A 13,056-nucleotide genomic window follows, 5' to 3' on the forward strand; every position below is an offset into this window, starting at 1 on the left:
GGAGTGTCGAGGAATGCGCTAAGAGGGGAGTGTTTACATCTGCAACTACAAAGAGAAAACATGACAGTTCCCACAATTTACAATGATATCAAACATGTAAATATACACCATCAATTACTGCAATTTCAAATCTATTAGCATTAAACATCATGGAGATAATTGGTCATTTTGCCAAAGTGACATCTCACAACAGAGCACATCTTCTTACTCTGAAGACCACCACTGTTGTTGTTTTTTACATAGGGGAGGTATTTTTATAAGCCTTTTTTGGCTTCTACCTCTCCTGCACAATGTTTAATTTTACTATTTTCATTGTTTATGCAGGTTATATAATGTACAAATAAAAAACTAAACTAAACTGAACGGAGCACATAGTAAAAACCTATTAAATATTATGGGCTAACATGTTTACCTACCACTAGATGGCACTGTAAGCATGCCGAAGTAGGAGTACACAATCACTCACCTGTTGGTTAAAAAACAACTTTACAAGCAACAACGTTTTAAATTGTTTATTATTTAAATAAATATTTACATAACAGCTTCGTATAAATCAAATTTGTTTTTCTTACACGACACATCTGTCTAAAAGCAACTGCTCAAACAAGAAGGAAGAAAATAAGTGATGGATTACAATGATGCTATACTGTAGATCTGTGTTGAGAGAGGCAGAGGTCCGTTCACCTTGACCACTGAGCAAATATTCCCGTTAGTAATCAGAAAGGCTTGAACCTGGATGACCTTCACCATCCCTCACATACCACTGAACACCTGAGCCTTAAGATCTTGCTCATCTTCCGTTATAGATTTCATTATAGTATGCATAAATCTACATGATAATTTGATATACATTTTCATTTGTTGTTACTAAGGAATAGGAGCATGATACTCTAAGCTAACTCAATAAAATGCCAAATGCTGCTCATAGCGACATGAGGCTAAAAAAAAAAGAAAAGAAAAAAAGAAAAGAAGAGAAAACAAATCAACATTGTAAGTCACATGTTATTCATTCAGGCACAAACAAAGCAATAGACAGCCTTGGTGAAATAAAAGACATCACTCATACAGTATAGGCTACATTGCCCTGCTAAATGGTGTACAGTATATGGCTCAGCTTGGAAAACTAAACAGTTCAGGCGAGGTGATCTAAGAAAATTAGAGCACACAATTAATGCCCAAGCTACAGGTCTAACCCTCAACACCTCGATCCAATTGTTGAAATGAGTCCCGTCGATAAACACGTCAAGTGTGGATGATGATCGGCTTGAAATGTTACAAGAAAACATGACAGTGAAACTTAAGGGCCTGAAATGGGACAAAAAAAAAAGTCAACCTTAACTGCTCCATGTACATTGTGCAGTTGTTACCTTTTAACATTACAGATGATGGAAGCCTCAGTGGACTCGGTGGATAGTTTACTCAATGACTTAAGTGTAAAAAACACATTACAACAGAATGAGGACAAACGCTAAAATAACCATTCGTTTGATGCGGTCAATTGATCTTATGCTCCTCAGGAATTTAAAAGAAACAATGAGATGCTCTTTGTTTTCTATTGCTCTCAGGTCATGCATGTAAACTCTATACTTCTAATAAAACCAATTGTTTGCTTAAAAATGTATAAAGAAAATACTCTTTTTTTTCAAAATACTATGCAGGGAGGGATTAAAGGGTAAATCAATAACATTTTTCAACAACACCTTGTTGTTTTCATCCTGAGATTTAAACCAACGTGGATTTGCTCCAAGAGTAATTTACAGTTGTTTTTTTTGTTTTGTTTCACAAATAAAGAGTGTGTCAGACACTGTTTAGTGAGGGCAGGTCCTGTTAGTTAGTCGGTTAAATCCGTCGTTACCTTTCCTGAAGACCGTCATACCGCATCAGTTTTGGGCTGAGACGAGTGCGTTCCACTCACAAAGTTATAAACCAAAAACTGAGAGGTGCCGAAGTAATTTGTGGCGAAGAGTTTGCCGTCGGGAGTGGGGTCGGAGAACGCGATCTCGTCTTTGCTCAGGTATGAACCGTAGATGAAGTTGTTCCTGTGCAGGAAGGAACCACAAAGGGAAGTATTGGTTAGGTTACACTTGTTTTCAGATAGTTATCAGATCAAATCCTGGCAGATTTCAAGCACACTGACCTGAGGCACTCAATCAGGCGCGAGGCGATACCCTGGCGTCTCATCATGTTGACGACCCAGATGCGGCTGATGCCACAGATCGCCGGCTCCGGTGTGGTGGAGCAACACCAAGCTCTCTGACGCTCAAACATCACTTTCTCTCTCTCCGAACCCTCTGGTATGGACTCCTCGATCACACGGTACCCCTGTGGACAGATCACACAAACATACATGGACCAGGCTCAGTTTAATCCAAACTAATACTAAATCTGTTCATTATCTGTGGGGACACAAGTATGTGACATAATACCAGCAGGGTGTCTCTCACCTCCTGTATGTGCTCCGCGATGAGGCATCCAGCCACTTTCTTGTCGTTGGAGATAAAGAGGAAGGTTTTAGTCTGAGAGGGACACTTGGTCTCCACCTGCTGGAAGCCGAGGTCATTGTCCACCATCTCTCTGATCTCCTCAACCTGACAAACAAACAGTGAGTGTTTTATAAAAAAAACAAAATATGCAGCTACCACTTCCAGGCAGTTTATGATACTTGCGATCTGAATGATGTCACACATTATGTCTGTTATAAAGACTTTTAATATTAGATGTTAGCTGTCTGATTCAGCCTTCTTGTATAATATATTATGTATCAATTAATTTTCCTGTACTGCGATAGTATACGCAATGCAGCAACTGTACTTTCCTATGCCCATTTCTATACAGCTTATTTCACACATAACATAATAAGCCCATTTTGAGTTATCTAAAGAAGACAGCCGCTATATTTCCTTCTGTTAAGATGAACAATGCTGCAGTATTCTATATAAATAGCATCTTTCTATTGAGACTGCCTCAGCAGGTCCGCCCACAACAGTGACAAGCACCAAAAAGACTTGTTTCTGTAAACATACCTTCTTCAGAGCATATTTGGGATCATCTGGCAGGACAAGAATGATCTTTCCATCTGGATACTCTCCCAGAATCCTCTCTTTTTTCCATCCCTGAAAGAACACAGCAGAGAAAGAGACACTATTCAATTTCTATCATTATATTTCATTACTTCTTGCTATATGTTAACTACCTGAATGGTACATATTGTGTAAATATTAATAAATTAAATATTAAATTTTCCTTTTTATCTCTTTATTTTATAACCTGGTGTTTCATTCATCCTTATCGTCAGTCACTCCTTTGCTGTATTTATTTACATGCCGCTTCAAGATTATTTTCTCAAAACAAATCAAATAAACACTGAGCTTTGGAGATTTTATGGAGGTGGGAAGTCAGAACCAAACTGTTAACCTGTTTATCCATGTGGAACTACGCTGTACAATGACTAAGCACTCCAAAGGTCAAATAAACTATTCAAATCACTATGTGAACGCTTCTTCAGTATTTTTAAACAGTGTTGCATGGATACACTGGTGTTTTGCCCTGTTGAGTCAGTTGTGTGAGCCAGTGGGCAAGAAAATAGCATATGAAATCAAAGGAAACTTGCTCTCACCACATATTTGACAGCGCTGATGAACTGATTGTGGAAAAGTAAATGCTGAGATTCGTCCTCGGGGTTGGCAGCGGAGTAGAGCATCCCACACACGCTGCAGGCGACTGCTCCAAAATGCTTCTGTCCTGCATCCTGTGGCACAAAGGACACAAGAGATCACGCCTTAGATCTAAATATATGCAAGAAGAGATCCATCTAATCCCAGGGATATCGAGTAGCTTACATGAGCTTCCCCCACAGCCCGATGGGTTTGGCCTGTGCTTCTTAAATTAAAAAACAGATGAAAGAAATTCTTAAAAAATCCACTTACAATAATTGTTTGGGTTCCATCTTTGTCAGCCTCCTTTAGTTTCTTGACTTCTCTTTGCAGACAAGTATCAGAGAGAGGGGTCTCGCTATGTTGCGGATTCGCTGCTTTGCTGTGATACAAACACATCACGGATTAGTTTTTTATTGCTACAAGACAAAAAGAAGACATTCAATGATTTAAAAGAAACTTCTTACTCTTGCGAAGGTTTTTCTGAGGTGCTCTCAGCTGTCTTTGCTGTTTCTGTCTTATCCTCTGGAGACGGATCAACAGCGGAGACTGGAAGAAAAGTTAAGATCTTTACACACTGGAATAATTTAATTACAATTTTAATATAACTGCAGTGTCACAGCAATAATAACACATGGCCAAATCAATAACACACGCACACACACTCTATACTAATAACATACATTCTTTCAGCTTCATGTTGTTGTGTAATAAGTAACAGCAGTGAAACAATATCCCACAATCACCTTGATAATATCAAGATTCATATTGTATTGCATTGAATTTATGGTGGTTACGCGCTTTTCAGAACACATACCGTCTTTTAGTTTTTCACTCAGTGATAACAGTATATATTATCACATTAAATGCTCAAGGGTACAAGAATAAGAACAGAAGATCAGTGACAGAAACCCTCCAGGCAGAATCTGTAGAAAATAGCACATTTAAATAAAACATGCCACCTGTAAATAAATACATACCTGCAGGCTTTTGTTCGCACGGCTGTTTGCCATCAGACACTTTCTCCTCAGAGGAAAAGGAAGAGGTGGGAGAGGATGAAAGTGGATCAGCTGTTTCCTATGTAAAAAAAGAAGAGATAAGAGATAAGTGACATCTGCAGTGTATTCAAATATACCACTTGTGACATACAATGCGGCGGAATTCATCTCTGAGCTACCTTGCACTTGCCGTCCCCGGATGATGGCGGATTTGTGGTTTTCTGAGACATGGGAGAAGCATCCGTCTTAGGTTTTGTCTCAGATGTGGTCGACACAGCGGGCTGAGATGTTGCTGGAGCGGACTGCTTCAACGGAGCTGCTCCTCCACTAGCTGTAGGCTTCACCTGGGTGGGAGCAGAAGCGGCAGGCTTGTGTGGACCCGGAGCTGAAACCACGTTCGCCTGTGGTGTCGTCGAGCCCGGAGACTTTAACGGAGCTTTAGCTGTGGGAGCGGGTTTCGGTGAAGCTGTGGGTGCAGCTGCGGCCTTTGAAGGGAGGGTTGTTGTTGTGGCAGCGGGCTTTGATTGTGGAGTGGTGGAGGAGGAGGCCGGTTTTAACTGAGCTGTAGCTGCGATGTTGGGCTTTGACTGACCTGAGGTCTGTCCGGCAGGTGCGGCCTGAGCTCTGAGTTTTGCTTGGTGGGCGAGTTGTGGTGAAACGGTGGTTTGAGATTGAGCTGCGGGGCGTAACTGGGGGTTGGGTCGTGTTAGCTGTGCAGGCCTTTGTTGAGGGGCGGGCCTCGTCGGAGCGACTGGCAGCGGGTCATCATCCAGCTCAAAGTCATCAAAGGAATACTTAGGCCGGGGTCTATATGGCTTGTACTCTACAGGCTTGGGTTTTTGAGCAGTAACCCCGTTGGGCATGGGAGGGGGCACCGCCGGGAGGGTCCTCTTTGATCCCGATCTGGTCACTTTCGGGGTCGGCCCTGGAGCAGGGTCTGGTTTCGGAGCCTGAGCCTTGCTTTGCCTTGTACTTCTCCGGGGTTCGGTACTAGGAGGTTCGGTTTTAGAGGCTTCAGGTTTGGTGGGTTCAGCTTTAGTGGGTGCAGATTTAGGGGTTTCTGTTACTGCAGGTTCTGTTTTGATGGGTTCAGCCTTAGGAGTCTCAACCTTGGGGACTTCTGGTGTTGGCGTGGCAGGTTTGCTAGAGGTGACTGGACTCGACGGGGATGATTTCAATGAAGCGGATGCAGGAGAAGGAGGGGCCGTGGTTGAAGAACCCATTGCAAAGGAAGATGTGGAGGACAGGGGAGACTGCCAGTCCATGTCTGAAAACATCTGATTTGCCTGATCAGACTTGAGTTTCTTGACGCGTGCCCAGGACATCTTTTCTCTCTGCAGCTCCACCTGTCGTAGCCTTTGATATCGAGTCAACTTCTTCTTCTCGTGGGCTTTCAGCGGTACTGAAATCTGCGTGATGAAGAAACGTCTCTTTGGGGGTTCTGCATCGGGCTTGGCGTCAGCTGAGTCAGCCGTCGAAGGCTGGGCCACGGGCGCCTCCGGAGCAGGGGTCACCGAGGCAGAGCACCCTTCAGGTCCAGCCGGAGTGGCAACATCGACGGTGTCTGGATCCTGCTTGTTGACCGGTGGACTTTCCTTCTTGATGGCTTCACTCTTGGCGGCGGCGGCTGCTGCTGCTGCAGCTGCGGCTGCGGCGGCTGCTGCTGCTGCTGCTGCCGCCGCTTGTTTCTCCTCCTCTATCCTCTTCAAAAGCATGCTGTCTGTGGCTATGTCCTCTGCGATTTCCTGACACAGAGCTAAGAGATTCAGCTGCTGCCTGTTTGCTGTTCTCTTCGAAGCTGCAGCCTTTTGCTCAGCCAGAGCTGCCAGGCGAGCTTTTGTTCTGGCTTGTGTATTCATTTCTTGCTTCTTGGGTTTTTCTGGCTCTTGTCCCTTTTTATCATCTTCAGCCTTCTCACCAGATGTGCTGTTCTGCTTCAAGTTGGTTCCACTGATGTTGTCTTTATTTTTCTCATCAGCTTTCTCATCTGCCTTTTTAGGAGGGACTGCTTCAGGTGTTTCCTGGGGTTTTTGTATTATGATGACGTCACTGTCTTCGTCATTCTCCTCCTCTGCTACCACAATCTCGTGACCGATCTCTATGTCCTGCAGAATCTGCACTTCTTGGAGATCCACGTTACCCTCGACGCTCTCCATTACCACATTATCACCGCCTTCATCTGTGTTTTCAGCGTTCAAGTTTGTCATATCCATCTCTGTGGAATCAACATCCATCTTGTCAGACGATGCTTGCTGGCAAAGGTCAGAATTTGAAACTTCAAAACTTTCCGCCGTTGATATTTCTGCCCTCCCCTCGGCCTCCTTCTCTTCTCCTGAATCGGTCACTTTAGCATCTTTTACCTCATGTGCCTCCGCGTCAGGAGAAACGGTTTGTTGGGAACCGTTCAAAAGGTTTTCCAATCCACCGTCTGGACTCGCCTCCTCGGAAAACGACGCAGACAAACCCGATTCCGCCGCCGCTTGAGTGATGATATCAAACCGAATCTCACTCTCGGGGACGGGCTCTAAGATCACGTACTCCTCAGCTGCACCATCTGGTACCTCGGCTCGGGCGGCGGCTGTAGTCGTTGTCACCGTGACGTCGGCAACCTCCTGAAGTCCAGTGTCCTCCCGCACCTGTTCAGTAAACTCTGTGGCGGTGACGCACTCAGGAAAACCGTTCCTGTCACTTTTTTCTGTTGCATCTTCTGACCGGCCATCTGGCACGCTGATATCATCACTGGAGCTGATGACTGCTACTTGTTTCACATCCACATTCACGGCACTTTGCTTCAACTGCACGGGGAGAGGACTTTCTGGCACAGTACTGTTTTGTACTTCCATTTCATCTGCCGCTTGGCTGTCAGACACACAAGTTTGCTCCTTCACAGTTTCCTCATTTCCCACTAGTGGCTCACTTACTTCTTTGTTTTCTTCATTGTTGGATACATCCTCTTTTATCTGCTGGGCCTCTGGGTTCTGTATATCCAGTAGAGACACACCATCATGCCTCTCTAACTCTGTAGACATCTCCCTGCCGTCATTACTTTCTGGGCTACTTATGGGCTCGTACACTATCTGGTTTTCGTGAGGTTCAACTTCTGGCTGATTAACGGTCTTTATCTGCTCTTCTGATGCCTGAATTACAACATCAGCGTCATCTGGCTGGCCACAAACAAAAACGAGTACTTCATTGTTCGCAGTTTCTTCTCCTTTTCCTTCAATTAAACCGACTCCATTGTCAGCCCCATCACTGGAAATGACTGCAGCCTCTTCTTTGGCCTCATTAATCATTTGCTTCCCTGTTTCCACTTCTAAGGCCGTATCAACGGTTTCTATTGATCCACTTATTACATCCATATCCCCTTGGACATCTTCAGCACCAGGCTCCGTCTCAGGCATATTTTCATTTTCTTTATTTTCCAAATCAGTCACAGGAAGAGGTTTCTGACTTGCATTTGATAAGGCTGTGATGTGTTCAGTGACTTCTTCCGTCCCATAGTTTTGCTGGTCTGCTATAGGTGCTGGAGCAGAAATCTCTTCAGGCGTGGCAGCAGTTTCCATATTTGTTTGGGTCTCAGAGATGTCAACAGACTGCGCAGTAGCCTCATCTTCCTTATTCCAGCAACTTACAGCCACTGGATCTTTTTCAGCATCATTGTCTGTGTCAGGCTCACCGACTTCCTGGCTTCTCTGGTTTTGTAGATTTTCCACTACAGATCCTGGATCAGAGATCTCCTCTGGTGCTGTTGCTGCTTCTGCATCCATTTCTGTTTGATTCTCATCAGCGCTGACACACTCAGCGATAACCTCTTCCTTGTTCTCATTACTCTCAGTAGAGGCCGTGATTGCATCTTTTTGAAGTTCAGTGCCTGTAGTGAGACCTCCCTGGTTTTGTGTCTGTGCTGCAGTTGTTGGATGAGAACTCTCCTCTGGTGCTGCTGTTGTCTGCATTTCCATTTCTGCTGGACTCTCAGTGCCACTGTCACATCCTGTACTAACCTTGTTTCCATTTTCATTACACTCATTTGGAGGAAGCTTTTGATTTTCTTCAACTTTTTCAGACTTGTCTATTGCAGGATCAGCATCTTCTTGGCTTTTGTGACTTTGTATTTCTGCTTTAGGTGCCAGGGTAGAAATCTCTGATGTCAAATTAGCCTGTGTTTCCATTCTGATTTGAGTCTCTGGTGCAGTCACACATTCTGTAGATGTGTCTTTATTATACTCACTGACATCATGGCTCCTATGCTCTTCTATTTCTACTGTTGGTGCGACATTAGGCATCTCTGACGTTGTTGCAGTCTCCATTCCCACTTCATTTTGGCTTTTCTGAGTCTCTGTAACCACTGGAGTGGCTGGGGTACAGATCTCAGAAGTTGATGTGGTCTGCATTTCCAATGAGATCTGATTGATCGGTGCAGCTCTGGTTTCAAAGTTCATCTTATCTTCAGTCTGCACATCTTGAGAATTTTCCATCATTAGGTTGCTGTGAACCTCTGTAGATGTGTGTGAAGCATGTTCACCGACTCCCTCGCTTTTCATTTCCACTGAAGGTGACATGTTAAATATCTCCCCTGGTGATGCAGCTCCTGTTTTTTGTATTTCCACTGAGGGGGCTGAGTTAGCCATCTCTGGTGTCGATGTTGTCGGCGTTTCCATTTCCATTCGACTCTCTGCTGCAGCCACAGGATCAAAGTTCACCTTGTTTTCATTTCCCGCAAACTTTGAATTTTCAACTTTTTGATCCTCATGAAATTCATCAGACACGTCTGCGACAGGTTCGCCGACTTCCTGACCCATCTGGTTTTGCATTTCCACTGTAGATGTGAGGTTAGGAAGCTCCTGTGATGTTCCTCCGGTCTGCATATCCACTTCTGTTTGATCCTCAGGAGCAGCAACCGGTCCAGCACCAACCCTGTGTTCATCTTCTCTACTCTCACAATTTGCATGTCCTCTGTCTCTGATGGGTTCACTCAGTTCTGGGCTGTCCTGTCTTTTCTCCTCCAGTGTTGGTCCTGGACTGCAAATGTCTGATGTTGTTAAAGTTTGCATTTCCATTCTATTCTCACTCTCAGATTCAGAGTTCCCATTATCTTCAATAGCTCCACAAATCTCTGTGGGTTTGTCTGCAGTTAATTCGTCACTCTTTTGCTCTTCCTGATTTTGTATTTCCACTTTAGGAGTTGGAGGAGAAATCTCTGACGTCAATGTGGTCTGCATTTCTATCATTTTAGCATTTTCAACCTCATGATCCTTATTAAATTCAGTAGATATATCTGTAATAGGTTCACAAACCTCTTGGCTCCTTGGGCTCTGTGTTTCCGCTGTAGATGCTGGATTAGAAATCTCCGGCTCTGATGTCGCTGAAGCCTGTACATCCGCTTGGATTTGACCATTTGTTGCAGAAGCACACTCGAAGTTTGTCTCCTTTTCTTCTCCTACACTTGTAGAGTTTTCAACTCCCCCATCTTCTTTAACCTCAGCAGGTTTCTCGGTGGTCTGATCATTAACTCTGTGGTTAGCTGTGTGTTGTATACCCACTCCAGGTGCTGAGTCAGACATCCCTCCTGGTGTTATTTTAGTCCTCATGTCTATGTCTGTCTGACCGTCTGGGACTGTGACACATTCAGAGAGCATCTCTCTGCCTTTTGGCTCCTGACCCGCCTCACAAACCGGAGTCAATATTTCAGTGCAGCTGTCAGTCATCTTGTGTGTCACATCATGGCTCAGCTGCACATCAACAAAAGACGCAGCGCCAATGACCGACTGAGTTGATTGGAATTCGACTCCTTTTCTTCCACTTTCTTCAAGCTTTTCTTCGGACTTTCTCACCAGTTTGTTTACGCCATCGCAAGAGCTGGTAAACTTATCTTGCACTTGGTCCGTCATGTGCACAGATTTGGATTCTTCCTTAAAAGTGACTTGAATTTTGACACTGAGGTCTGTTTGACTCTCTGGATTTCCGTTTCCTACCAGAACCTCTTCCGTTTTGTTTGACAATGTTTTCTCCTCTACATCTCCATCTTTATGCTCTGCTGAGACACCAGCTGCTTCAATCCCTCCCTTCATTTCATGTTCGCCTTCCTTGGTTTTACATTTTATATTCAGTTTCATCCCTTCAGAAACTAACTCTGCGGCCTCCTTCATTTCGGTTTCACTGCTCATGCCACTCTGACTTTCTGGTCTGCAAGCTGAGTCTGTTATTTCGTCTGCCTTGTCTTCACCATCACGGCTTGGATCTACTTCTCCAGGAACAGCACATAGTGTTTCAACTGACACCACTAGTGTTTTATCATTTACATCCTTTTGGCTTTTAGTGGACTCTGCAACGTCCTCTGTTTCATCTTTCTTAGCCTCAGGCATAACACAAGGAGAATCTGAAGCTGTTGCAGTGATGGTGATGGGGTCTAATATATCTCTGGATGGTGGTAGTGTTTCGTTTCCTGTGAGCTTTTGGCTTTCTAACTGTTTTAATTCCTCATGTTTAGCCTCTGTACCACCTGATTCAGAGTTTAAAGTTTCCTCTGACTCTGCTTGTGGTGGATTTCCTGACTTTTCCTGTCTCTCTGATTCAGTAACAGACTCTGCAGATTCCTTTTTCCCGCTCTGATTTTCCTCACCCGTACTTGGACTATCTGACGAGTCTGAAAATCTACCATAATTGTGGTCCATCTGTACTGGGTCTGCGGACCCGGATGGTACCCCTTGGCTTGGGTCCTGTGGGTCAGAGGACGTCTCTTCAGCCTTCCGCTTTGCTTTGTTTGAATATTTCCGAATGCAGCGGGCCTTTTCGCCATCATCCCTTCCTCTGAAGAGATCGATCTTACTACTATCGCTACTCAAGTCGTCGTCGGACTCTGTGGAGGCTGCTCGCTTCAGGGAAGCTTTGGAGCTCGCTGTCTGTGAGAGAGCTTCTTCGCAGGAGGCACTTGTGGCGTTCAGGAGCTTGGCTTTTTTGACAGGCGGGTCAGAAATGGTTTTGCTGGGATCCTTTGGAGGTGAACTTTGTTTGGATGAGTTGGCTGGTTTATTTCCCTCTTCCGCTGAAGTAGACAGTTTTTTCTTAGTCCGGGGGGCTGCTGTGTTTTCTTGCGTATTTCCTGTGGTAAGGGACCTATTAATGTTGGCTGGTGCAGTTTTGGATGGCAGAGCCTCCCCATCTTCATCCAACTTCCTCATCTTGGGCTGAGAGTCGTGAGGAGCTGGTCCTCTCTTTGGGGCCGGCATTCTGTCATAAAATATTTGATTAAAGAAAAAATAATGTTACAAAACAGAACAAGCCAGACCGACAAAAAAAACATGCACATTAATCTGACATTTAGCATTTAACAAAAGTGACTAGGGACTAATTTTTCTGTTATCCCCCCTCCCCCTAGTGGAGTAATAACATGTGATGAATCCCTCCTGTGTACACAACAAGCCTTCAAACCTTATTAAAAAAAAGCACACAGTCAGTCCCATGTGCTACAAGTAAATACTTGTTATATATCATGCTTTTCCAAATGTATTTACTATTGCATGGTTTCCTATAAGCAACAAGGCTGGCTAACACTGAACATAAACAGTGATAAATCGTAGTTAAACTACGTGGCTAGCGAGTCACACGATGTACGATCTACATTTCCCCACTTATCCACCATCTGTATAAAGGATATAATTGATAGTCTGAGAGCCGACAGCCACCTGGAGCTGTGCACACAGTCAGAAATGGTCAGGTTAAGTAGCAGAGAGGGGCTAGTGTGCTAGCTGCAGAGTCCACAGTGGGGGCAGCTAACGCTAGCAGCAGCAGCAGCCAACTCGCAACAAATGAGCGAAACGAGACTCGCTGTTCAACTCAGCCCCAAACAGCGGCCGCTCAGCCCCGAGGCAGCAGTTTACAGACCCCCCCTCTCGATATCAACGTCAGCGAAAACAACAAAGGCACAACATGCGTCAATGAAACTCACTTTTGATGTGTTCTTTCTCAACAACAGCTGTTTTTTTTCCTTGTGAATAAAAATTAACTCTACTTCCGGAGGGAAACGGCGGATGTGACGTAGTAGCCCTCCAGCCTCACTCAAAAACGAGATTGTAGTTTTCTTTTTTTTTTTTAAGGCCCACTTATATAGGCTAAATACACCTACACAGTCATTGTCTTATTTTACTTTTTCATTTTACCTATACTCAATAGTCAATATCCAGTCTTCATTAATATTGTATGTTGTCTATTTGTTGATGCTACAATTTACATATTTTTTCTGTGAAGTCTTTCTTTCTTAGTTATTAGAGAGATCTACAGAGGGAGTAGAATAAAAATAATTTCCCCTACAAAACATTCACATTTTGTTGTTTCACAGTTCAAATCTCAGGTTCTTTGACGTCTGCAGTGAAATGTTGCACATGTTTTATTGTCAGTCACCGGTGGCC

The 13,056-nt window shown here is 44.2% G+C and overlaps 1 protein-coding gene across 2 annotated transcripts; it reads right to left on the bottom strand.

Annotated features, from left to right (window-relative positions):
• Positions 1 to 497: 497 nt before the first annotated feature.
• LOC146966757 (uncharacterized) lies at positions 498 to 12,689 on the bottom strand. 2 transcript variants are annotated; one of them, XM_085763968.1, is made up of 10 exons: positions 12,597 to 12,689; positions 4,831 to 11,878; positions 4,634 to 4,730; positions 4,121 to 4,178; positions 3,927 to 4,035; positions 3,617 to 3,748; positions 3,024 to 3,113; positions 2,445 to 2,588; positions 2,138 to 2,322; positions 498 to 2,039 (listed from the first exon to the last, which is right to left on the bottom strand). In XM_085763968.1, exons 2-10 carry the CDS (start codon positions 11,875 to 11,877, stop codon positions 1,871 to 1,873), a joined length of 8,031 nt encoding a protein of 2,676 aa, XP_085620094.1. In that variant the 5' UTR covers position 11,878; positions 12,597 to 12,689; the 3' UTR covers positions 498 to 1,870. The 2 variants fall into 2 exon arrangements, with proteins under 2 accessions (XP_085620094.1, XP_085620093.1); XM_085763967.1 differs by having other exon boundaries at positions 4,121 to 4,202.
• Positions 12,690 to 13,056: the final 367 nt, after the last annotated feature.

The sequence above is a fragment of the Trachurus japonicus genome, chromosome 20, assembly GCF_045865225.1.
Source record: "Trachurus japonicus isolate A0001 chromosome 20, Traja_1.0".
Lineage (NCBI taxonomy): Eukaryota > Metazoa > Chordata > Actinopteri > Carangiformes > Carangidae > Trachurus > Trachurus japonicus.